Source organism: Mesoplodon mirus (assembly GCF_964341445.2).
Source record: "Mesoplodon mirus genome assembly, chromosome: 6".
Lineage (NCBI taxonomy): Eukaryota > Metazoa > Chordata > Mammalia > Artiodactyla > Ziphiidae > Mesoplodon > Mesoplodon mirus.
The window spans coordinates 71,573,349-71,599,762 of record NC_138982.1 but is presented as its reverse complement, the minus strand read 5'-3'; the positions used below and the strand labels follow the sequence as shown (position 1 = coordinate 71,599,762).

Here is a 26,414-nt window from a genome sequence, read left to right as displayed (position 1 = left end):
AACTGTATTCAAGCACTCCATCTTCCTGTCAGACAAGTAATTGTGGCTGGCTGATAAGCCAGTTCGAAAAATCAAATTTAAATGAGCCAAATTTAAATTTATAAGAGCCTCATTTAACATGCAATTAATTTTATGCCTATAATAAAAAGAAAAAAACCCTCAGTCTTCCTGTGGAATTAAATAGGCTGATAAGGAAATGCTGTGTGCCTCATAGAAATGAGATAAAATAATTCTTGAACACTGTCATCCTTTTGGTTGCATAATACTATATACAATATGTTCTGTCTCAGGGAAGTATTAATTGTACTGAAATTAAATATTTTTTGTGCATAATCATAGGAATGTGACTCAGTGGTTAAGGTTGAGACATAGATTATTGGCTCCAGATTTTTTTTTTTAAGCTCTCACTCTCTCCTTTATATTACCCCTTAAATCTTTAGGGCTTCTAGTGTTTTTGTTTCTTCTCAAAAGAATGGGGAATAATAGAAACGGTAGGGCTCAACTATATTTAAGGTTCTTCGAACTTTTGTTTTAATTAGTAAAATGTTGAGCAAAGCCTTCATTTGCCAACCCTTTTATTCCTATTAAAACGCATGTGTACATTAAAATAGGGTTATCAGTCACTTATTTATGACTTACACCATTTTAATGTTTTTGATATGCAATAAATATATCTCCATCCCATTATAAGCCCATTAAATAATTCAAAACATGACATTAACTTGCATTTTTCAAGAAGAAAGAAGTTAAACTCAGGCTGCTTTTTATTCTAAACTTTGCTTCTAGACACAGCCACACAGGAGCCACCGTGAAAAGTCATTACCAAGTGTGGATTTCCGGTGGAGCACTAATACCATTGAGAAAGTTCTAAGGCTTTTCTTTGTTGGGGACAACGTCAGCCCTTGATATATTTTTAAAAGGTTCTAGGGGCCAATGAACACATCACAGTATTCAATGTCTTTTTTGAAACTAATCCAGTGCTTTTTCTTTTTTAAAGTAAATTCTTGAAGGAAACCAAGCTTCAACTATTTCTAATAGTGCTCATATTTAGATTTTTTGAGGTTTTCCTGCTTCTGTTCCCAGGACTGAAGGGCTCCCTCCAGAGGCTGCAGCTTGAGTATGTGGATGTAGTCTTCGCAAATCGACCAGACAGTAACACCCCCATGGAAGGTGAGTGAAGAAATTTAATAAAAGACGCTAGAGTTATTGATTCTAGCTTGACGACTTATTCCACTCACAGTAGGAAATGAAATATATTCAGACTGATTTGACTGAATGTGAAAAATAAAAACCTTTCCAGTTGATGTCTTTCAGCCTCAATATTTACCCACAAAGTCAGTGCTCCGCATCTTGCATCTTCATTAATTTTTAAGCAGTTGCAGGCACTGGGAGTGTGGCTCCTACCATTACAGTGCTCACTTTCTCCAGGTTCGTTTCACTTCTGTGATTTTATCAACTAAAACAATAAACGTAATTGGAAGGGGAGTTTATAACCCAGCCATAATTATTTTGGAGTGAGTTCTCTGAGGGTCTTCTTACTTTATAATGACTCTAGGTCAGATTAGTCTCCAATCTGTGGTGATAAGTGCTGAGTGCTACCATGAGCAGAGGCTTTACAGGAGCGACTACTTGAAAATGTGACTCTTCATTGCAATCTGGTTTTTGATTCTCAAGGAGCTGCAATATTTTATCCCCATTGTGTTAACAACTGTTTAAAGACAATTTAAGTATCACCCTGTGGAAGCTTTCAGAATGTTCCTAAAACCAGATTTTCTTCAATCTGCATTTATTTACGGAAACTACCTAGGATGATTGAAGATAGTTTAGGAGGAAAATTTTAAAAGAAGGTTCTAGTTAATTGAGATTTATAATCATATGGATTATCATATACCTGAGGTGAATGAGAATGAAGATATTTGGGAAAAAGAAGGAAAAAAGTAATGTTTTGGTTATTTGAGGTTTACTATATGACATGGATTTTACAAATTTTTAAAGAATTAGAATACTTGACAAAAAATTACACTAAGGTAAATTTAGTTTTGATGATTCAAAAGGTAGTTCAGGATCTTGTGATAAATCAGGTTCTGTAAAGGTTTGTTCTTGCTAGAGGGTTATAGAAGTTATGGAAGTTATAAATGATTGCAGTATATATAAATATTTCTGTAGGCTGCATTTCTGAAAATAAAAGTTGTGGAACCTATTTTCCTTGCTATTTATGTCTTTCTCAACCACAGAGAAATGGTTAAAATATATATTTATATATCTAATTTTCTCCTAGAGTTTTCTGCTTTTTTTGATTTGAGTAAATTAGGAGTTTATTATAAAGCAATATCAGTGTTGGAAATTCATAATAAGAAATTATCCATGGAAATGACATAAAATGCATATTTTTCTCAAAGCAAAGAATAGGTGTTTTATAAAGCAAACCATAAACATTTTATTAGTGTAAGAAGTGCTTATTGCAAGGATAATATGATGTCACACTATTCTCAATGCCACATTAAAACAGAGCACTGAAGCTATCGCGTGAGCACAATTGTCAAGTAAAATGCCATTCAGTGGCGGCTGTGAAAGACTGAAATTGCTTCCCATTTTAAGTGCCTAGTGACTGTTTTCCTCTTTGGAAAAATGTCCTTTGCAATTATGCTATGTACAAGAAAGAAGAACATCTGGGATTTTTCAGCATCTTTTTTTTTTTTTTGGCTCATTTTCCCCATTCTACCACTATCTTTAATCTGAGGGATATAATATAGAAGTCTCTAAAACAGAAAACATTATAATTTGCATTATATACCTACAGAAGGAGAAAATTCTCAGTTAGGAGCCAAACTATGTGATACTGATAAGATAATGGTATCTCTTATATAAAGACTAATTATGTGTTGACATTTATCAGAAGGGAGCTTCAAAACATAGAAAACAAAAACCAGATTGCTACCTGATAGAATGTATAACTGCAGCATTAACCAGTCTCCACTGGAATCAGAGAATATTTACATTTTCTCTGAGTTTCTTACAAAAAATACCACAAAGCAGAATAGGAAGCTGGTTTTTTTGGGGTTTGGGGGGAGTTTTTTGCGGTACGCAGGCCTCTCACTGTTGTGGCCTCTCCCGTTGTGGAGCACAGGCTCCAGACACGCAGGCTCAGCGGCCATGGCTCACGGGCCCAGCCGCTCTGTGGCATGTGGGATCTTCCCGGACCGGGGCACGAACCCGTGTCCCCTGCATCGGCAGGCGGACTCCCAACCACTGCGCCACCAGGGAAGCCCAGGAAGCTGTTTTATCATGAGTCATTGTCCAAGTTCAGAAGTCTAATGAAGGGTGTCAAATAGAGATTTGTACTTGTTGATAAGGTCAAGAAACATGGCATTTCAAAGCTCTGCAGCAACCAACCTCCTTATGCTGGAATGTAGCCTGCTCTCTCCCACCCCCAGCAAAGGGAGATCCACTCCTGGCTGGCAAATAAGACTCCGAGGCTTATTCCTCTGGGATGACTTAGCAGGTTCACACTACAGGCAAGTCCCCATGTAGGACTTATTCCAAATTGAAATAGTTTCCCTGTGATGTCTCCCTAGCTTTGCAGAAAATGTGTATCCTCAAACAGTATACTTATTTGTTCCAAGGTGAGCCAGATGGGAGGGCCAGTTTGGTATTAGTCTCTAGAAACTCATTCTCTACATTTAGTCTTTCCTTCTTTACTGTAACAGAGGAAAGGACTGATCTGGGCAACAGAGAGAAGAAGAAATAGGAAATAAGAAAAAAAATAAGAAAAAGACAGGGATTTCCAGGTAGCCTTGTGTGCATTTTCTCTTCTACAAATGAAAAAAAAAAAAAAAAAAAAAAGGTGTGTAAGCTATGTCTGGATTCCATGTTGTTATTAAGTTTCATTTTTGCAATGATTTTGTGAATCATATATGTGGGTATGTGAGTGAGAGTTGTACCTGTACAATGGGGTCTACCTTAGGAAGGCTATTAGGGTTTCTAAAAACAATAGAAAAGTAAATGTTACATATAATCAAAATTACCCTTGAAAACCCTATAGTAATGACTTGTTTGTCAATGTTACTCTATAGCCTTTAATTACTCAATTTCTTCTCCAAATATAGTGACAAAACCATCACTAGATACTTTCCCAGACACCTTTTTTTTTTGGTAACGGCCTTAATATCATTCACATACTTTTCTTACTTTAGCAACTCACATTGGCAATTTTAGGCTCAACTGCATCCATTTCTGTCTAATATAAGCGATGGAACAGTGGTTGCCAAGTGCATATTGCTGAATTTTCCTATATTAAATCTACATATGTTGGCACTGTTCTTTGTATGTGTGCCTCACAGTACACTCTTAGCATTTGTAGATAACCTTTATTGGTTTCAACCATTCCCGTCAATTCCATGGACCCACAACACACCCTAACTTATGATTTTGCCAAGACACCTATATTAAACCCTGGGGAACTAATGAGAGAACTTAGCCCAGCTTTCTAAGACTCATTTTAAACAACTTTGATTTAAATTTATTAAAATGCCAACCCCATCCTCTTGATTCGCACCATGAAAGGATGTTAATTGGGAACACTTCTAGAATAAACCAACGTGAGTTTCATCCAGTTTCTACATATCACATGATGACAAATTGAGCCAGAAAGAGATTAGCAGTAGCATCTTCATAATATTGGCATCATGTATCAAATTAGTTGTTGCCTTCCCTCCTTCCTTAGAAAGCCACTAGACAAAAAGTGAGTCCTTTCAGAAGAATGGCCGTAAATTCCCAAAGTGCAACCAATGGAGAAGGGGGTGAGACTGCCTTTGTAATCTACAACCCTGTGGAATGCAATTAGACATTTTACAGCTATGGGAAGATGTTCCTGACAACAGAGGGGAACTTGTATACTTTTTCCTCTGTCCTTCTTGTTTATTTTTTCTGGTTCACCTAGTATTAAGTCATTTTTCTTTCACAGCACCTGCCATGCCATCTGTCTCTGCTATAATATCTGGCGTTGATGGCATGTTTTCCAATTCCAGAACAAAGCAGTCCCATGTCCCATTTCTTCTTTCTTATACTTCTGTGTTCTTCCCAGTAGAGTCACTGACAGTTCCTTGAGCTCCATGATACTCACATTCTTAAGTGTCTCACTTCCATAAATCCCCAAAGTATATTTCAAAATCTTCTCTTAAGCTCATTAGTCAAGAGAAAGTTTATTCCAACATGAATCATGTTGGACATGGATAGACACAGCATTTGTGTGTCTGAGGACCTGCGCTAGGAGTTTTTGGTGTGGTTTTCTGTCATTCACAAGTGCTAGGCTAACTTCTCCATCCATACTCTTCTCATTGATCCAGAGAAGAAATAACTGAGCATGATTGTGGGCATGAAAGGAGGCTATAAATCATGTACCACTTGTGAATAGTAGAAAAAAGAGGGGACCCATTTTAGTTTAAGTAGCTTTTTTAAAAAGGAAAGAAGAAAGGCCACTAAATTCATTGATCTGAGAATATGATGATTTTAAAATTAAATTACATTTTAATTAAATTTTAATTTAAAAAAATTTGGAATTGAGTCCTCTTTTATTTATTTATTTAGAATTTTTTGCCAAAACTAGTTAATCTTGCAAACTCCCTGAGTCATTAGATATTATTCTCAATCTAATTACAGTTCAAATTATTTATTTTTTTCCTGCTAGTAGGTCAGTGCAGACATAAAACAACCCAGATGTCTTATTTCAAATAAGAGAGACAAGATCAAAGTTAGCTTCACTTAATTCCCATAACATCATCATGTCAAACAACCTATTCCAAAAGAATTTCCTTCCTTCTAAGCCATCTTTTTACTGTCCACATATGCCAGCAGGAATCTACAGATATTCAGGAATCTAGGACATCCAATGACAGCTCAGGAAATACCAGAGAGTGGCAAACATTACAGGATCCCAAATTTTCTACACTTTCTCAATTCCAGAACACTGGACCTGGATATTTAGCATCCAAAGTAAAGTTTTCAGAACAGAAATGTAATGACCCCCAAGCCTAGAAATATTGTCTAACCACCATGGATCATCCCTTCTGCCTTTGTATTTTATTGTCTTCCCTGAAAGACACCCTCAATCTGTCCCCTCCAAAAAATATAATAGGAAGAAATCTTCTGCACATAGGCTATAACAGTCTGTTCCATAGAAATATTTCGAAAGCCACATATGTATTTTCAATTTTCTATTACTTACATTTAAAAAGTAAAAAGAAACAGGTGAGATTAATTGTAAAAATATATTTTAATTTAAGCCAATATATAAAAAATTATCATTTCAACATGCAATCAGTATAAAAATTACTGAGGAGATATTTTACATTACTTTTTTTCATACTAGTCTTTGAAATCTGTTATGTATTTCACACTTATAGCACATCTTAATTTGGGCCAGCCACATTTCAAGTGCTCAATAACCACATGTGGCTAGTGGCTACTATTTGATCACATAGGTCTGTAAACTCTAGTTCAAGTCTAGCAGAGCACCAGACACATACTGGGGGCTCAATAAGTATTTATTGTGTGGATGGATGGATGGATAGATGGATGATTAGATGGATGAGTGAACAAGTTGTTTGATTGAATGAATGAAGCTCTAAAGTTAAATAGATCCACCATCACCTTCTCTACCTGAAAACCTATTTCGGTTTCCTAACATCTATGAACATTCTGGTACCTGATCTGGTTCAGCATATTTTAGGGTGATATTAAGAAGGATAGATTGCTGGCAAAAGGCGCCGGGACACTCTTACATCCTGTTTCTCCTCATCTGCCTTAACAGCAGCATCCAGATGCCAGATCTCTCTCCAGAAATCTGGCTGATATCTAAATGAGCAGAAATGAATGGAGGCATGATTCTTTTGCAGTTCAGTTGCCCCTGAGGATTACTATATCAAATATTAAAATTATCTAACCCATTTCATTTATGACCCTGGCCTGGATGCTCTGAGGGCCTCTGGTGTTCATCAGATCAATCTAACCTCCTGGCTTGAAAGGCTAGGACAACTGAGTTTTCAAGAAATTAATTTGGAGAAAGTGATTTTCATATTTAAGAGGATGAGCCAAACCCTACCAAGCCCATGGCAAAAAAAAAAAAAAAAATTGTGTTCCAACTTTACTAAATCAGTTTTATTTCCATTTTAACTGTGAATTCACCAAACATTTCACTGCTACTTTAGACGTATTCAGCTGATATTTTATCCGTTACAAAACACCAAGTCATGCTGTTAAAAAAGAAATTAATTTCATTCGTTCTAAGAAATAACATGGGGGGATGGTTGAGTTCACTTTGTGTTCTTTCAGTCTCTGGTGTGGTTTTTTAGAAAAATCTCATGTTTCTGTCATCGTGGGCCTCCTTCTCATTAGGACAATATTTCTATAAAATGGACTGGGAGGGCATCAGATAGACACAGCTTTAAATCCTGGCTTTGCTACCTATTAGACTATATGCCTAGGGCAAGTTTCTATCCTCACTGAGGCTCAGTCTCCTCCCCTGAAAATGGAGGTAACATATAAAGTGGCTTCTGAAGTAGTTAGCAGTGTGGGTACAGCACCTCACTCACAGCAGGGGAAGAAACAGAAGCCTCATTTCTAGAACGCCCCGCACAACACACATACACATAAAACTCCCTTCTCTCTGGGTCTCTCTCAAAGTTAAGCATAGGAGACGACTAAGACCCTAAAATTATGTGATGAAAATCAAATGAAGGTGGCCAAGCTGCAGGGTTAGCCAGGGTCTGTGGTGAGGCCATGTAGAATCAAGGTACACAGTTGGCAATGGAATTTTCTTCTAGCTCACATTTTTCTCCTTGAAATTTTGTTCTGAAATTCTCCATGCCCTTTAAAATTATGTAATTATAGATTTTCCAGGGTTAATCTATTTAGTCAAAAGGTGATCTTAAGCCTGTGATTTTATTTTCAAAAGTGTATCTAGAAGAAAACTCAATAATAAGATTCACTCATTCATTCAATTGATATTTTTTGAATATCTGCACCAGCAGACAGAAGGTGCCTGGGTCAATAGCACACTTACTCTATTGGAAAGACTCAGGGACAAATCCACCTAGCCATTAACTGTAGTTCACCAGTTAGTCTGATGTGTAGATATGGACTCTTTGCATTTCTTGCATAGAGGATTTTTGAAGCCAAAATGGGGTCACCAGTGGGTGACTAATTTAAGACCACACTTGACAATAAAAATTATACAAAAAAAAAGACTTTGAGTCCTCATATGGTTCATGTATATTTAGTGTATCTTTTTTCTTTAAATTTATTTATTTTATTTTTGGCTGCGTTGGGTCTTCGTTGCTGCACGCAGGCTTTCTCTAGTTGCAGCGAGCGGGAGCTACTCTTCATTGCAGTGAGCAGGCATCTCACCACGGTGGCTTTTCTTGTTGCAGAGCGCGGGCTCTAGGCGCACAGGCTTCAGTAGTTGTGGCATGCGGGCTCAGTAGTTGTGGCTCGCGGGCTCTAGAGCGCAGGCTCAGTAGTTGTACAGCATGGGCTTAGTTGCTCCGTGGCATGTGGGATCTTCCTGGACCAGGGCTCGAACCCGTGTCCCCTGCATTGGCAGGCAGATTCTTAACCACTGCGCCACCAGGGAAGCCCAATTTATTGTATCTTGAATGTTTTGTGTTTCATGTCATAGGCGTAAGGATGCATTGTGAATATCATTGTGAATATCATCACCCTTCCCTCAATGCAAGTAACACAGCAAAGGCACATTACAGAGTTCACCACCCTTACTTGTTGGCATGCTGCCTCAGATTTGCAGGGTCAACTTCTAGGGCCATTGGAAAAGTTTCCAGAGTTTGGAGCATGGATCACTCTGATATGTATCTAACAGGAACAGAGCCCTGGTCAACTATTTTCATTTTCCAGCTAGATTCCATAGAGAGAATAGGAGTTTTAGAACATACTGAGAAGTAAAGTTTGCCAAGGCTGAAGAAAATATGTGATGAGCTGGCTTTAGATGAAACAATATTCCCGATAATAATTTGTAAACATTTACGGGTATATTTTGTGCCTTCTATGGAAGCCAAAGATTCCTAACCTCGTTTCATAAAATCCTTTTGGAAGGGAGGATCCTGGTAATATTCTATGCAATTTACCTACTTCCTCTGTTCTCTCTCCCTTTTTTCCCTTTCTTCACATCTTCAGTCAACAGTGAAGGCAGAAGGGATACAACTGCTATCACTAGTAACACACAAAAGGAGAAACAACGTGGGCCACGTGTCTGGAGGCCCACTGTACCTCCTCACCACAAATTTGTGGTCTTCACCAAGCTCAGAAAGGGTGTTGTTTTTTTTTTTTTTTCCTTAAGTTGTTTTTAATCAAGAAAAAAGAGAGAGAGAACAGAGACGGCTTCTGCTCACCCCAGGTGTCAGGTGGAAACAGAATTGCTTAGTATTCTGGGGCTGTGGGTTTGTGACTCATGTGAGCTTCCTTCTCTGTGAGTTCTCTCTCTGAAAGTAGCTGAAGTTGTGACAGTATTCACCTCCATATTCTGAGGGGATGTCAGCTCAATCTCAGGGGAATTCATCTCTTTAAGTTCCTCATTGTGCTGTAGCTGATCTGCGGTGACATGGGGAGACTAACATTATCCAGCTCTCCAGCCCGGGCAGGTGGGGCTGTGGGTTTTAGCTGTCTGTCAAAGCAGCGTCTCGCTCAGGGTTTACTAGTATGTGGATTCAGTGGGCTGAGCAGAGCCACCTGTGGCATGGCTAATCTGGAATTCTCAGACAGTGGGGATAAACAAATACCCTTAAGACTCTGTCTCACTGTCTGTAAAAAATGAAGTAATGAAAGGCTCAATGGCTTTTTAAAGCCCTCCTGGATGCTGAATATGTGTAATGAAAAAATACAGGATCTGCAATCAGAGGACGAGGGTGCTAGTCTTAGGTGTGTGAACTTGCTTGAGTTGCTCAGTTACTGCTGCTCCGTTTTTCATTTGGAAAATGGGAAGAATAGAAACAGTACCTGGTCTCTCTATTTCCAAGATTGTTGTGACAATAATGTGAGATAAGTGGAAACGTTTGATTCGTAATGCCCTGCGCAAATATTTTGAGATTGTGATTGTTACGAGTGTGTGTGTGTGTGTATATATAATACATATATTAAGGTGTCATAACTGAAGTTTCAACCAGGCATGGAGACACAGCTGAAAATTGGTGAATTTCAAAGAGAGGTGTCAAATCTTCATTTGTATATAGTAAGTATCCTACATATGAACGAATTCTGTTCCAAGAGTGCGTTTGTATGTACAATTTGTTCATAAGTCCAACAAAGTTAGCCTAGGTATCCAACTAATGCAATCACCTGTATAGTACTGTACTGTAATAGGTTTATAATACTTTTCACACAAATAGTACATAGAAAACAAACAAACACAAAAAATAAATAAAACAGTTTTAATCTTACAGTACAGTACCTTGAAAAGTACAGTAGTACCAGCTACATCACCGCTGCTTTTACGCTTGCTTCTGGACATCCTGGGCTTGAAATAAAGATACTGTACTACTGTACTCCAGACAGTACTGTACAGTAAAGTACACAAAAGCACAACCACTTGTAGAGGATGCACGCACGTGACAGTGTACGCCAGACACGTGAACTAACTTAGGTGATTGGACATGCGAACGCACGTTCCCATCTTTGAAAGTTTGCACCTTGCAGGTGCATATGTAGGGGACTTACTGTACTTGTAAAGGAAAAGGGCCAGAGCTGGCTCTGTGTCTCTTTCTTCCCCTGATATTTTATTATGAGAAATTAAAAACCTACAGAAAAGTTGAAGAAATAAACAGCCAACGCTCTTTACCTAGATTTACCAAATTGTGCTATATTTTGCCTCTATTTTGCCCTCTCTTGTTCTCTTGCACTGTGACCTTTCACCCATAAATACTTTCTTCTCTCTCTCCTGAGATGCAGCATTCTTCTACAAAAGCATCATGCACTCATCACACTCAAGAACTTTAACGTTGATACACCACTGTTATCTGCACAAGCCATACTAAAATTTCCTAAAATGTCCTTTTTAGGATTCTGTTGTTGTTGTTGTTTGAGAGGGAGATGAGTCTGTGTTTGAATTAAGAGCCCCACATTGCATTTAGTAGTAATGGTTTTTTAATCTCTTATAGTCTAAAATCATTCCTCACCTTTTTTCTCTTTAACAACAATGACATTTTTTTAAAAATCCAAGCCAGTTGTTTTGGAGAATGTCTCTCAGTCTGGATTTGTCTGGTTGTTTTCTCGTGATTATATTAAGATCAAGCATCTTTGGCAAGAAGATACACAGGTGATGTTGGGTCCTTCTCAGTGTGTCTCTGCGGTCCCTGGAGGGTCACTCTCTATTACTGGTCATATTAAAGTTGATCACTCGGTTAAGGTGATATCTGTCAGTTTTCTTCACTGTGACGGTACCTTTAAGACTTGGTACCATAGTGAATAAATAAGCTGGGGTGTGATTCTTTGTGACCATGTGAATAGCCTGGTTCCTCACAGCCGGATTTGGCATCCACTGCCGATCCCTGCCTGCAGCAGTTATTATAGTAGGGAGTTATTACAATTACCCTCCCCCATTTATGAATGGGCATTCTGCCATAAAGACGAACGTTCCCTCACTCTCAGTTCTATGCCTCTGGAGTCCCCTCACCTTGCTTCAAGAAAATAAAAATTGAAAGAGAGAAGGTGCAGCCAGGAGAGTGTAGCCTCCCTGGGGGTGACCGGAAGGGCAACTGTGAATGTTTCCTGTGTGGGGTCATCTTGGATCTGTTCTCTAGGAGAACATCCTCCTGGAGGGTGTGGGCTGGAGCTGGACACCCAGAGCCACTAGGAGAGGGCTCAGGGGAGAAGCAGAAAGTAGAGGAATAGAGAAGCCAGCCATGCCCCATCTCACTACCCCCTGCTGCAGGTGTTTAGCCTAAGCAGGTCCCAGCTAGAAAAGGGAAAGGAATTTGAGTTTGGAGTTTTGACTGAGATCTATAGAGGCTGTGTTTACAATCTAAAAGGGTGTCAGGACTGTCTATTACCCAAGAGTGGGCAGAAAAGCTGTGGGACCAGTCTGAGTTTTCATCAGGGCCAAGTTTTCATTCTTCCTACTGAATATAAAGTGCTAGCGGGAGATTAAAAAATAAAGCTGGGTTGTAATTACATTACAGCGAGTATGCTTGTTCCACATACTATTTACATATGTTTAAATACCTAATTTTAAATTGATCTGACTTAAATTACACATGAAAAAACTAACTCTTCCATTAGTTTCAGAAAACAAATTTGTTTGCTTTATAATACCATTATGTCCAATATAACTGGAAATTCAGGAAAACCTTGTGTGCTAAAGATTCAAATCTCCACAAATTACAAAATAACGCTCTTGGTCACCTGTATGAAATGTGTACATTACACACAGATATCCCTTGTACCTTGCAAACCCTCCCGAGGCATTTGAGGATTTTTGAAAGTGTCACTTCTATTTTGGGGAGTAATTGTTTGTCAGTGTTCAAACACTAGAAAAGATGATAAGCCACAAAACCTCGACCTCTGCAGTTTGAACTTTATCCATCCTTTCTAAATGCATTTTTATGTTAGGTTTTATTTATTTGTTTTAAATACTGAAAGGTGACCAGTGTGACTAGCTTCAATGAAACCAATCATACAAAATTAATAACTAAATGAGATCCTTTTAGACAACTTTCTGAAACCCTAGTGGAGTCAACTCAGAATTCACTTATAAAAGAAAATTCATTTTTTGTTGTTGTTATTTTTTAAAGGCCAATGGACAGAAGGTGTGGGCACAGGAAAGCAGTAGAAAGAAGAGGAAAGTTTAGTATTATCAATATCTTCCTTTACTTGCATGAAAAAAGAAAATGTATCACTCGCATGGAAAATGGAAGTATATTTGGTGATGGAATGAACCGAATTACCCCTAGAAATGAGTGCATAATAAGACAAGAGAATAAACAAAATGACGTAAGAATTCACACAAAACTTAACAGAAAGCAAAAAAAGGAGATATGGGGACCAAAAAGAAAAATTGGGGAAGGGGAAAAGAATGAAGTTTTATTTCTCCCATCCATTTCCCCTACTTCCTTCTCAAGCACAGTACAGATTTCACAAGCCCCTCCTCAAAACATAATGTCATCATACCACACTCAGGATGGCCCAGAGGAGAACATTATACAGTAAAAATACTCAGGTCTAAAACCTGCCTCATTCATTTATTCATATTCAACTAATATTTTTGAGTGTCTGCTATACACTAGACATTGTTCTCGATGCATGGGATAGACAAGAGAACAAAATAGACAAAGATCCGCATCCCTGTGGGACACAGTCATTCTAGCAGGAGAGACAGGAAATAAACAGTAAAACAATAAAAATTAACTTATATAGACTATTAGAGGATAATAAGTGTTATGGAATAAAGAAAAAGTAGAACAGGGTAATGAGAATGGGAATGCTGGGAGTCAGGAGTGGTCACTGAAAAGGTAGAGACTTGACGGAGTAAAGTGAGTAAATGGGAGGGAGATAAGGATAGTGTTTATGGCCGTAGAAACAGTGCAGAAGACCTGAGATGGAAGCAGCCTGCTGTGTTTGGGGAACATCAAGGACACCAGTGTGGCTGCAGAAAGGAAGGAGGAGTGTAGAAAAAGGTGAGTTTAGAGAGATTACAGGGTCCATATCTTTTGGGACCCTCCGAATTTTGGACAAAGAAGTGATGTGATTTGACTTACATTTTTAAAGGATCCCTTTAGCCTGGAATTAGAATACATTATAAAGGGGCAAATGTAGGAGCAGGGAGACATGTTAGGAAATAATTGTAGGGGTTCCCCTGGCGGTCTAGTGGTTAAGAATCCACGCTTCCTTGGGCTTCCCTGGTGGTACATTGGTTGAGAGTCCACCTGCCGCTGCAGGGGACATGGGTTCGTGTCCCGGTCCAGGAAGATCCCACATGCCGTGGAGCGGCTGGGCCCGTGAGCCATGGCCGCTGAGCCTGCGTGTCCGGAGCCTGTGCTCCGCAACGGGAGAGGCCACAACAGTGAGAGGCCTGCATACCGGTAAAAAAAAAAAAAGAATCCACACTTCCACTGCAGGGTGTGTGAGTTCAATCCCTGATCCCTGGTCAGGGAACTAAGATCCCGCATGCCGCGAGCTGTGGCCAAAAAAAAAACAGAAAGAAAGAAAGAGTTGTAACAATCTAGGTGAGAGATGATGATGGCTCAGACAAGGGTGCTAGCTGTGGAAGTGTAAAAGTGGTCTGATTTAGAGAAATACTGAATGTAGAGCCAGAAGTTCCTGATGGATTAGATGTCGGTGTAACAGAAAGAAAGGAGTGAAAAATGATGCCAAGGTTTTTGACCCGAGTCAACAGAAGAATGGAGCTGCCAGCAACTGATATGGGGAATACCATGGGTGGAGCTGGTTTGTGGGGGAAGATCGGGGGTCTGGGTTTAGCCATCTTGAGTTTGAGATGTTCATGAGACATCCAAATGGAGATGTTGAGTAGGCAGTTGGACACTGATTCTGAAACTCAGGAGACAGTCTTGGGATGGAGATGCAAATTTGGAAGTTGTCTGCATGTAAATGGTATTTAAAGCTTTGAGAATTGATAAAACCACACGGGGAGTAAAAATAGAAAGACAGAAAAAGCAAAAATGGACATAGAAAGAAAGGACCAAGGACTGAGCCCTGGAGATTCCAGTATTAGGAGGTTGGGAGAAGGGGGAGAAGAGTGTGGTGCCCAAGGAGCAGGTAAAGAAAACATCAAGGAAGAGGAAGTAATCAATTGTATCAAATGCTACTGATGGGTCAAGTAAGATGAGAACTGGGAATTGTCCATTGGTGTTAACAGTGTGGAGATCGTCAATAACTTTGACAAAGAGTGGTTTGGGTGAAATAGGGAGTGGGTGAGGAAGTTAAAGCCATCTAATCTCTGAGTCTCAGTTTCCTCATTTGGAAAACAGTGAGGAAACCTCTTGATTTAGGATGACCAAGTAATATATTTCTGCTCCTTTCTCTTAAAAAAAAAAAATAACATACAAGGAACAGAAATAGAAACTTCCTTTCTGATGAAAGTAGCAGACAACTGGAAACCTGGACCAATATATATGAAAGTGGAAAAGGGATGGAGGAATGGTAAATGACTTAGCAAAACTGAGGAAAGATTTATTTAAAGTGCCCACAAGAAGCAAGTTAATTTGTACCACACAACCTCATAATGGTTAAGGCATGAGAGGCATAAATGTCACAGAAGATGGGGGTGAGGTGGGAGCTAGAAACAAGGCAGTTTTTCAAAAAACTGTACAGAACCATTAGAGCTCCATATCCCCAGGTCTGCAGGCAGGGTCCTGCCTTTCCCCTCCAGTGAAGGAGGCAAGAGATATTTTACCTCGAGAAATTGAGTTGAGAGGCTCTAGACTGAGGGGTACCAGATACAGAGGAAGGTGAGGCCAGGCTGAAAAAAAAAAGAATTATGAAGTTTGAGATCCCCAGACCTCTCCTCTCACTTACCTCCAGGTCACTAACAACCAAGTTACACTTTCCCCAGGCAGAAAATAATAGAATATTTCTCTGGAGAAAATAAACTATCCCAGAAAAAAGAATCTACATTGTTGTGAAAGAAAATCCCAGTGGGAAAACGTGGCAAGTGCCCTAACTTCTCCCACAGTGACAAATGCTGTCCACACACAATTTTAGTGCTTTATTCTTAAATGTGAACAGAAACCCAAGAATCACTTGACATTCAAAGAAAGCTACTGATGAAAAAAAGAGAGCTCAAGTAAATAGAAGAAAAGAAAACAGACTAATGCAGAGAGATATAAGAATGTTCAAAGAAACTATAATTAATATACTTAATGAGATAAGAGAAGATATGGCATCAATTAAATAAGAACAGGATGAAAGAGAGAGCAAGAACAGCATAGAACTAGTAAAAAATCTTAGCCATTAAAAAATATAATGGCTAAAAAATTTTTAAGTCAATAAAGATGTTGGACGTTAAAGTTGAGGAAATATTCCAGACAGTAGGGGAAAAAAATGGACAATAGGAGTGAAAAGATAAGAAAATTAAGATTCTGTCCAGGAAGTCTGACATTTATTCAACTGAAAGATTTCTAGAGAGAGAATAGATAAAATGGAGGAGAGGTAAACAAACAAACAAAAAGCCAATACAAGAAAATTTCCAGATTTAAAGAACATGAGTCTCCTCGGGGCTTCCCTGGTGGCGCAGTGGTTGAGACTCCGCCTGCCGATGCAGGGGACACGGGTTCGTGCCCCGGTCTGGGAAGATCCCACATGCCGCGGAGCGGCTGGGCCCGTGAGCCATGGCCGCTGAGCCTGCGCGTCCGGAGCCTGTGCTCTGCAACGGGAGAGGCCACAACAGTGAGAGGCCCGCATACAGCAAAAAAAAAAAAAAAAAAAGAACATGAGTCTCCAGATCAATAGTGCCTACCAAGTACCCAAGACAATGAAAGAATAAAGTCCCACACGAAGTAACATTATAATGACATTTCACAAGTGAAAAGATAAGGAAAAGCATCCTAAAATATTCCAGAGACTTCGTAGAGTGTACACAAGAAGGATCAAGAATAAGGATTGCCTAGAGGTTTTCAACAGCAAAATTGAGAGCCAGAAGACCATGGAACAAGGCTTCAAAATTCCAAGAAAAAGATGGTGGACAAACTACCAGCCAGGGGTGAGGAAATAATAGCATTTTGGCTTTCTTGTCTCCCAAACACAATTCCTCAGAAGCTACTGGAAAATGGGCTCCACCAAAGTGAAAGGATAAAGCCACAAAGAGGAAACCATTGATCCAACTCATTCAAGGCCAGAAGGGAATTTGTAGGATGACAGAGTGAGAGGTGCTGGGATGACAGTCATGCAGCAGGCATTGAGAGCACCAACGTAGGCTGTGGCAGGAGGATGGGGGTGGTGTTCTAGATGGAATGTTGCCAGGGGGTAAAAAAAAGGAACTGAAGTTCTCACAAGCTCAACCAACACAGAAAACTGTATTGAGAGACCCTTGCACCAATTACGGGAAGCGTTAGCTGTAGTGCCAAACAAAACGGAGCTAATGATGCAATTGTCAACTAAAGGAAAATGAAAAGGTATAGAAGACGGGAGATGTAATCATTGAAACTACTCTGCTCAACAGTGGACACTGAGCACGCAGTCATTGAAATGAACACACAGAGTATGAATTTAACCCTAACTGAGATGTGAATATATTGGGAAGATAGCGAACGAGCAGGAGCTAAAACTCTCACCTCCACAAGAAATCAATGGATAATGTCTAAAAAAACTGGGCCAAGAAAATAATATGTACATATTATTGAGAAATGTAGAGGTTAATATCAGAAAAAACAGCTACATATGTTGGAAGTGGTTACCACCTCTGGGGTGCAGGCAAAGTCAAAAGACTGCTGCTTTTTGTTACAAGCCTTTTGGCATCGACTCTTTAAACACTCTGCATGTGTTACTTTGACAAAGCTAGAGATTAGAACAATAACCACACACATACACACAAATGAGATAAAAATGCCAGTGGTATTGAGTTGTCGACATTAACTATGATATCATGGCTGTCCAAGTCCAGGCATAGTCCTGGGGATTTAGAAATACACAATCAATACTAGTTTTTCTACCCCAGATTCCATGATCAGAAGCCAACCCATTTCTCACCGCATCCTTCCAAAAACACGCCAGCACCAGAGACCCACCCACCATTTCCTAAACTAGCTGTGCTGAGCCAGACTCCCTCCCTCAGTGGCCTCCGAAGCAGGCTGTGCCAGATAACCCTTTGCAGGATGAAAAGAAAACATAATTTCCACTTATTTTATATCTTATTATTTTTAAAGTTTCTATTTGCTGTATATGTTTTACTTTTTCTATTTTTAAACTATCCACTGGTATAATTTCAGACATTAAAAAGTAGCAAAAATAGTACAAAAGACTCCTATATACCCCTCACCCAGATTCCCTGTTAGCATCTTACATGACCATTGTGTAAGTATCAAAATCTGGAAATTTACATTGACACAATAATATTGTATAATCTATGGATCTTATTCATATTTCTCCAGTCATCCCATTAATATCCTTTTCTGGCCCAAATCCAACTCAAAATCACATGTTGCAGTTCACTGTGATGTGTCTTGGGCTACTTTAAGCTGGATCAGTTGCTCATTCTTTCTTTGTCTTTCGTAATTTTGACACTTTAGAATACTATTAGCCAGTTATTTTGTAGAATGTCCCTCAGTAGGAGTTTTTCAGATGTTTACTAGTGATTAAATTCAGGTTAGGCATTTTTGGCAAGAGTACCACAGAAATGATGTTGTGTCCTTTTTGGTGTATTACATCAGGGGGTGCATACTGTCTATTTTTCCCATTAGTGATGATGTTAACTTTACTCTCTTGGTTAAGGTGATAACTACCAGGTTTCCCCATTGTAAAGTTACTACTTTTCCTTTAGTGTATACCTTTTCCTTTAGTATGTATTAGGTATGTGTGTGTATTCATATATATCACTCCAATGAGTATCTTTGGGGGAGACACTTCGAAATTATGCAAATATCTTATTTCTCATCACATTTTGCCTACTTGATTTTAGTACTCTTCAATGATTCTTGCCTGAAACTAGTACTGTGGTGTTTGCCAGATGGTGATTTTTCTATTTCCATCATACTTTCTACATTTTTTAGCTGGCATTCTACTGTAAGGAAGAGATTTCCCTTCTCCCTGTTTATTCATTTATTTAATAATTTTATTCAGTTATTTATATCAGTATGAACTCATGGATTCTGATTTTTTTCCAATGATTTATGATTCATTACTATCATTATTTTGTTGCTACAGTTATCCCCAACATGGCCATTTGAAGCATCTTTGACAGGTCTTTTGTGTTCTTTTGGCATGTCTCCATCTTTTTTTTTTTTTAAGGACTTATTTTGCTTCCCAGCACAAGGTGTTCCAAGCTCACCTGTGCTTTCCCCAGCCCTGTAATCAGCCATTTCTCTAAGGAGCCTTGGTTCCTTTTAATGAAGCCAAGATGTGGGTGCCATTATATATATTTTATAATGTATTAGCTTGGTAGTACAGGTACTTACTTTACATATTAACCAATGTATCTTTGTTTAATTGATTGGAAAGCATAATAAATCTTTTTGAAAAGCAGTGCTGTTTGTTTAAAAAACACTGCTCATTGCTTCCTTAGCCTGGGAAGCCATGGTGGGATTAACAGCTCTCCCTTTTCACCTGTACAGCACGAGGCCTCTTTCTCTATTTAGCGCTTACCTTTTCCTGCCTTATTTAGTAGACGGTAGTTCACTCAATCGTCTGTGTCTATCCTTCAACTTCCTATATTGAAGGAGGTTCATATGTAAAAGTTGAATGGCAATGAAAGCCAAGCAGGGAATAGAGACTGTCCATAGTGTTGCCGTGTCCCAGAGGAGCACCAGGTGGTCACACACACACTGGGCAGCCACCCATACAAAGGACATGCTCTCAGAAGACAGAGAAAGCTTTCTGTGGTTCCCAAAGGAGCCCTGTAGTTAGCATTTAACTTCATAAATGTAACTGTGATGCTCTATCACAGCTTCCGGGTCCACCTTGCTGGATACAAGTCTGTCATTTGTAACTTGCCGAAGTGTTCTCTGTGGTTAAAAGCAGAGGAGAGGGACTTCCCTGGTGGCACAGTGGTTAAGAATCCGCTTGCCAGGGCCTCCCTGGTGGCGCAGTGGTTGAGAGTCCGCCTGCCGATGCAGGGGATACGGGTTCGTGCCCCGGTCTGGGAGGATCCCATATGCCGCGGAGCGGCTGGGCCCGTGAGCCATGGCCGCTGGGCCTGCGCGTCCGGAGCCTGTGCTCTGCAGCGGGGGAGGCCACAACAGTGAGAGGCCCGCATACCGCAAAAAGAAAAAAAAAAAAGAATCCGCTTGCCAATGCAGGGGACACAGGTTCGAGCCCTGGTCCGGGAAGATCCCACATGCCACGGAGCAACTAAGCCTGTGCGCCACAACTACTGACCCTGTGCTCTAGAGCCCACGCACCACAACTGCTGAAGCCCACGTGCCTAGAGCCCATGCTCCGCAACAAGAGAAGCCACCACAATGAGAAGCCCGTGCACCGAAATGAAGAGTAACCCCCGCTCGCCACAACTAGAGAAAGCCCGTGTGCGGCAACAAAGACCCAATGCAGCCAAAAATAAATAAATAAATTTATTTTAAAAAAAGCAGAGGAGAGCCAGATTGCTTACTTTCAAATCCTGACCCTGACACTTACTAGCTGGGTAACCTTGAGTAATTTACTCCCCTTTGTTGTGCCTCAGTTTCCTCATGTGCAAAACAAGATAATAACAACAACAGACCTATGCTATAATAAGATTGTTGTGCAGATTAAATGAGTTAATATACATAAAGTGTTCAGAACAAAACCAAGTACATTATACGTGCTAAATTAGTGTAAATTATTGTCATTAATACTCCAGAAGACAGAAGACCTTTATGTCTATGTGAGGGGGCCTCATAAAATGTGGCGTGGAAATATATAAAAGTTCAGGGCATGACAAGGGCTCTGGGTCTAATTAATGACCATTGCCCAAGAGGGACAACTCATTCCACCTTTTCAGTCACTGACCCCCTCTCCCTGCTCTTTGCCTCACAGCCAGGCATGCATTTCCCCTGAAGCACAGGAAGTGTGCTGTGTGTGGATAAGGTGGCTATGGGTGGCTGAGGGGAGTCGGACAAAAGCCACAGAGTAGACAGGAGACTGTTTCCTTTCATGGCAGTTTTACTCAAAGATTTATAAAGAAAAATATTATTGTTTTAAAGCAAATGCTTTATTACGGTATAAAATAGAGATTTGCATAAATTTCTATGCTAAAGCCAAGCCTTCTAATAACATATGCTTTTTTGTCCACTTTAGTGGGTCACATGATAGGAATGTTTAAGAAGCACCATCTTACCGTGAAACACCTTGATAAATCTTCCCTCAGCATAAAATTCTAATGGAGGAAATAGGGAGAAACAGCCATCTTTGGGTGGGGAGGGTGGAGAAGAACCTCAGAAATGGGAAAGGCCCCCCCAAAAGAAGAGATTAAGAGTCCTAGATACAAGCAGACAACTGTGGAACAGTGAAGTAGGTACTAGGAAAAGAAGGTGGGTGTCCCTGTGGACAGGGCAGCCTCCTCTGCAATGGCTCTTGCAGTGAATGTTGCCTAGCCACTACTGGGCCTGCCTTACATTTGAACATAACAGAGCAGAAGGTGCCTCATTTTAAAATATTAACAGAGTGAGTAGCTCCTCTTTTTACCAAGTAGTTCACTGTTGAAAAGCTGAGAAAATCATTCCACTCCACCATGTCAAGTTTAAAGTTGCCTTTTGTTTAGTTACCAGATACCTGGCAAATACAGATAAGAACTGTGGAGCCAAAATGGATTTGGGGCTGCCAGTGAGTTGCATCTGCTGTAGGGTAGAGGTTTTAATATCATTAAGATTAAGACAGCATCTCCTTCCAGACGCCTCCCATGGTAGAACCAGGAAGTAAAGCCAGCTCTACACTTTCAAAGAAGCAATAAAGATTGCCTCCTGTTAAAGCATGAAACTGGATTTGCCAGTAGAAAATCTCATTAGGGTAAATATTTTTTACTCTTATCAATCCTCTGCCAAGTTGGCTTGCTCTATTCTTTCCTCCAGAAGATAGAATTCCTTTCAAAATAAAGCCTGTCCCAAGAAGCTGATACACACTTGTATAAATAAAAAGCTCCAGATAGTATAATAGAATAAGAAGCTACATGTCAACTTTCCACATCTGTCTGTCTGACCAATGAGGATGACAGTCACATAGTTTAAAAGATCAGAAATTCGAGGCTTGAGTCAGGTAATCTACAATGCAATGACAGATGCTCCCAAATATAAAAACAACCACTGATAATGGATACAGAAAGATTAGGCACTATGTAGAATGGGTGGATTTGGGTTAAATTTATGTTTTAGTATCTCAGTGAACGTTTAGAAAACTATTCTTTATCGAGTGTTTTGCATAATACATTTCCTTTTGATATGTCTCTATAATTTATGTACTCAAATAACAGAATCAAAAGAGTGGGCATAAAATATACAAATATGGATGAAAAAGGGAAAGAGATATTCTGCTTCATTTTGTTTGAGCATGGGGCTGGTTTTAGAGGAAATGTGCAAACCTGGCTTCATCAAGTTTTTAATCTCTTTGAGCTTCAATTGCCTCAAATGTAAAATGGAAATGTAATAATACTGCCGCATAGGACTGCAGTAAAACTCGAATGCAGTAATGTTGGTAAAATGCCTAGCACGGAGCCCAGCACATAGTAGGCACTCAGTAGAGTTAGGTCTCTCCCTGGGCCCTCTGTTGTTGGTGTGCCCAGCAAGACCCTGTCTGAGCATAGTGAAAATTGTTGGTTGTCTGCCCAGCAGACATCCCTTCTCAGGTATCCACATTTTCATGTGGGTGATGACCCTTCCCCAGACTGCCAGTTGACCCAGAGGAAGGCTGCTTCCTTTCCTTTTGCTGGACCTCGTTCCAAGGTGGGCTCTGCATTGTGTTAAACCTATCAGCCCATCTTTTCCTTAGCTAGAGTCACTGGTTCGTGTGACCAAAGCAGCCTAATTAGAGTGAATCTCAGGGGTCGTGGAATACTGAGGCAAAAGGGCCCTGCTCAGTATGGATAAAAAACCACATGGCCATAAATACTACTGAGAGCCACCCTAATGTGACAAGGGAAACCAGTCTGGGGATAGCAGAGCGGAGAGTTAGAAAAAAGCTGATCCTCAACAACTTGGTTCTCTTTTATAATTTAAGGACTTTCAACTGAGTTTTCAATAACTTACTCCATAAAAAAAGCCCTGAAACTTAATTGATACACCAAGAAGTTTGAAACATCCTCATTTCTCAGTGAGGAAAGCTACAACCCACAGCTCAAGAGGATTGCAAAATAAAAAGCTAGTAATTCTCAAATCTTCAGACCTTTTATATATTATAGCTGACTGAAGGGTATCTGTAACTTCTATCATATCTTTCTATGTGTTGCCGATATGTTTTATTGTCATATACCAGAATTAACTTCTTCCATAATTGTTTCTGATACATAAGAATCACTTCACTTAGCTATTCTAAAGTTAGAATAAATTGGTTCTATCAAATAAATCTACAAGGCAGATTAATTTCCTTGTTTATTTCTGCATACATTTTGTAGATTATTCATCCTGGTACATTCACTGGAAAAAAATCAGATGTTCACGGGAATGTCATCTATGGGAAGGATGAGCAGCTGGTAACAACTGCTTTGAGACTTTCCTAGGACATTGCCATAGCCTGAATGTTTGTGTCCCCACAAAATCCATATGTTGAAACTTAACCCCCAAAATGATGCTAGTAAGAGGTGGGGCCTTGGTAAGTGACTAGCTCATGAGGGTGGAGCCCTCATGAAAGGGATTAGTGCCCTTATAAAAGAGACCCCAGACAGCTCCCTCACCCCTTCCACCATGTGACAACAAAGTGAGAAGGTGGCTGTCTATGAACCAGGAAGAGAGCTCTCACCAGATAACAAATCTGCCAGAGTCTTGATCTTGGACTTCCCAGGCTCCAGACTGTGAGAAATGAATGTTTGCTGTTTAAGCCATCTATGGTATTTTTGTATTTTTGTTACATGTCTATGGTATATTTGTTACTGCAGCCCAAATGTACTAAGACAGCCATATTCTATGATAAAATTTGTGGGACTTAATTGACAAGAGCAAAACGTTAAAAATTTTAGAAAAAGAATCTTTTTCCAAATTTTAATTTTTTAAATTTATGTCAGAGGGATATAAATTAAGGGTAGGATATCCCACATTTGAATATGGGGAATGCTCATATTCAAGCTACTAAACAGCCTTTTTTAAAGGTTGACTAATAAGATTGTCAAAGGAAATCCCAGATGTCAAAGGAAATCCCAGATGTCAAAGGAAACAAACCATTGATGATATAACTTTTAGCTTCACAGATGAATATATAAGTCAGGTATCTAGGAAATATGCTCAAGCCTGGAGTTTTATAGTTCATTTAGATTTCTTTCTTTAAATTTGTTTGTTGCCTTGCTCCAGACAAAATTTAAGGCAAGAGGTTTACTTATTCTCATTTTGAATGTTTTTAAATGAATTGGAATGCATTCCCCTGTTCACAAATCCTATAGAATTTGACCTATGCAGGAAGAGCACTGTACTCTCTGCTCCTCATAAATGCTGCCTCCCTTTCATCAGGACAGAAATCACCTCTTTGATTACTATTTAGTATTAACCAACAGAAGAATTACAAACTGATAGTTTGGAATCACCAGGTTTTAGCAGGAAATAGTGGGCACCATGTTTAGATTATGTTGAGGAAAGAGGTGCAAATTTTTTTTAAACATCCTTATTGGAGTATAATTGCTTTACAATGGTATGTTAGTTTCTGCTTTATAACAAAGTGAATCAGCTATACATATACATATATCCCCATATCCCCTCCCTCTGCGTCTCCCTCCCACCCTCCCTATCCCACCCCTCTAGGTGGTCGCAAAGCACCAAGCTGATCTCCCTGTGCTGTACGGCTGCTTCCCACTAGCTATCTATTTTATGTTTGGTAGTGTATATATGTCCATGCCACTCTCTCACTTTGTCCCAGCTTACCCTTCCTCCTCCTTGTGTCCTCAAGTTCATTCTCTACGTCTGTGTCTTTATTACTGTCCTGCCCCTAGGTTCTTCAGAACCATTTTTTTTTTTAGAATCCATATATATGTGTTAGCGTATGGTATTTGTTTTTCTTTCTGACTTACTTCACTCTGTATGACAGACTCTAGGTCCATCCACCTCACTACAAATAACTCAGTTTCACCTGTTTTTATGGCTGAGTAATATTCCATTGGATACATGTGCCACATCTTCTTTATCCATTCATCTGTCAATGGACACTTAGGTTGCTTGCATGCTCTGGCTATTGTAAATAGTGCTGCAATGAACATTGTGGTACATGACTCTTTTTGAATTATGGTTTTCTCTGGGTATATGCCCAGTAGTGGATTGCTGGGTCGTATGGTAGTTCTATTTTTTTTTTTTAATGAATCTCCATACTGTTCTCCATAGTCGCTGTATCAATTTACATTCCCACCAACAGTGGGTTGTTTTTCTCCACACCCTCTCCAACATTTATTGTTTGTAGACATTTTCCTGATGGCCAATCTGACCGGTGTGAGGTGATACCTCATTGTAGTTTTTTTTTTTTTTTTAACGGCCGATTATCAATTTATTAGAGCCGCTGGCTCAAGCATCTGCAATGGTGACTTCCACCTCGACTCCAGGCTCAATGCTGATGGAAGTGATCTGCTTGATGATCTCAGAAGGGCTGTGCAGGTCAATGAGGCACTTGTGGATCCTCATCTGGAAACGGTCCCAAGTCTTAGAACCTTCCCCGCAGGGGGTTTTCCTCGTCGTTATTCTCAGGGTCTTGGTGGGCATCCGCACTGGCCCCTTCACCTTGAGATTCTTCTTCTTCGCGCCTCTGATCAGGTCGGCACACACCTTCTCCAGCGACTTCACGTTGCGGCTGGTGAGAGTGATCCTAATCCGGTGGATCGCCACCTCGGGCTCCACGGAGTCTTTCCGGTGTCCTTAAAAGCCATGGCTGCAGTGCAGCCTCCTGACCAACTTGTTCCTCCGCGAGAGCGAACAGCGGTGAGTCAGGAGTGGGGGCGGGAGCGGGAAACCCGAAACTCCGCAGCAGCTGCTACCGCGTCTTCCTCCAAGAGTCCCACTGTAGTTTTGATTTGCATTTCTCTAATGATTAGTGAAGTTGAGCATCCTTTCATGTGTTTCTTGGCAGTCTGTATGTCTTCTTTGGAGAAATGTCTGTTTAGGTCTTCTGCCCATTCTTGGATTGGATTGTTTGTTTTTTTGATATTGAGCTGCATGAGCTGCTTGTATATTCTGGTAATTAATCCTCTGTTAGTTCCTTCGTTTGCAAATATTTTTTCCCATTCTGCGGATTGTCTTTTCATCTTGTTTATGGTTTCCTTTGCTGTGCAAAAGCTTTTAAGTTTCATTAGGTCCCATTTGTTTATTTTTGTTTTTATTTCCATTTCTCTAAGAGGTGGGTAAAAAGGATCTTGCTGTGATTTATGTCATAGAGTGTTCTGCCTATGTTTTCCTCTAAAAGTTTCATAGTGTCTGGCCTTACATTTAGGTCTTTAATGCATTTTGAGTTTATTTTTGTGTATGGTGTTAGGAAGTGTTCTAATTTCATTCTTTTAAATGTAGCCGTCCAGTTTCCCCAGCACCACTTATTCTCCATTGTATACTCTTTCCTCCTTTATCAAACATAACGTGACCATATATGTGTGGGTTTAC

General features: G+C 39.8%; 2 protein-coding genes across 6 annotated transcripts in view; one reads left to right on the top strand and one right to left on the bottom strand.

The window, feature by feature from the left end:
- KCNAB1 (potassium voltage-gated channel subfamily A regulatory beta subunit 1) overlaps positions 1 to 26,414 on the top strand; it is a gene marked incomplete at its 5' end in the record, with an annotated part of 420,311 nt that overhangs the window by 356,742 nt on the left and 37,155 nt on the right. For 3 of the 5 annotated variants that reach the window (XM_082625457.1, XM_082625458.1, XM_082625459.1), the window contains one exon: positions 1,084 to 1,170. The exons of the other annotated variants lie outside the window; for them this stretch is intronic. In XM_082625457.1, the coding sequence (XP_082481583.1) occupies positions 1,084 to 1,170 (87 nt within the window). The remainder of the gene's footprint in view (positions 1 to 1,083; positions 1,171 to 26,414) is intronic. 5 annotated transcript variants of the gene reach the window in all.
- Positions 25,293 to 25,789, bottom strand: LOC309806604 (small ribosomal subunit protein uS10-like). The gene is given in 2 exon segments (XM_082625491.1): positions 25,293 to 25,660; positions 25,663 to 25,789. Coding segments are annotated over 2 exon segments (357 nt in total). The 5' UTR covers positions 25,691 to 25,789; the 3' UTR covers positions 25,293 to 25,331.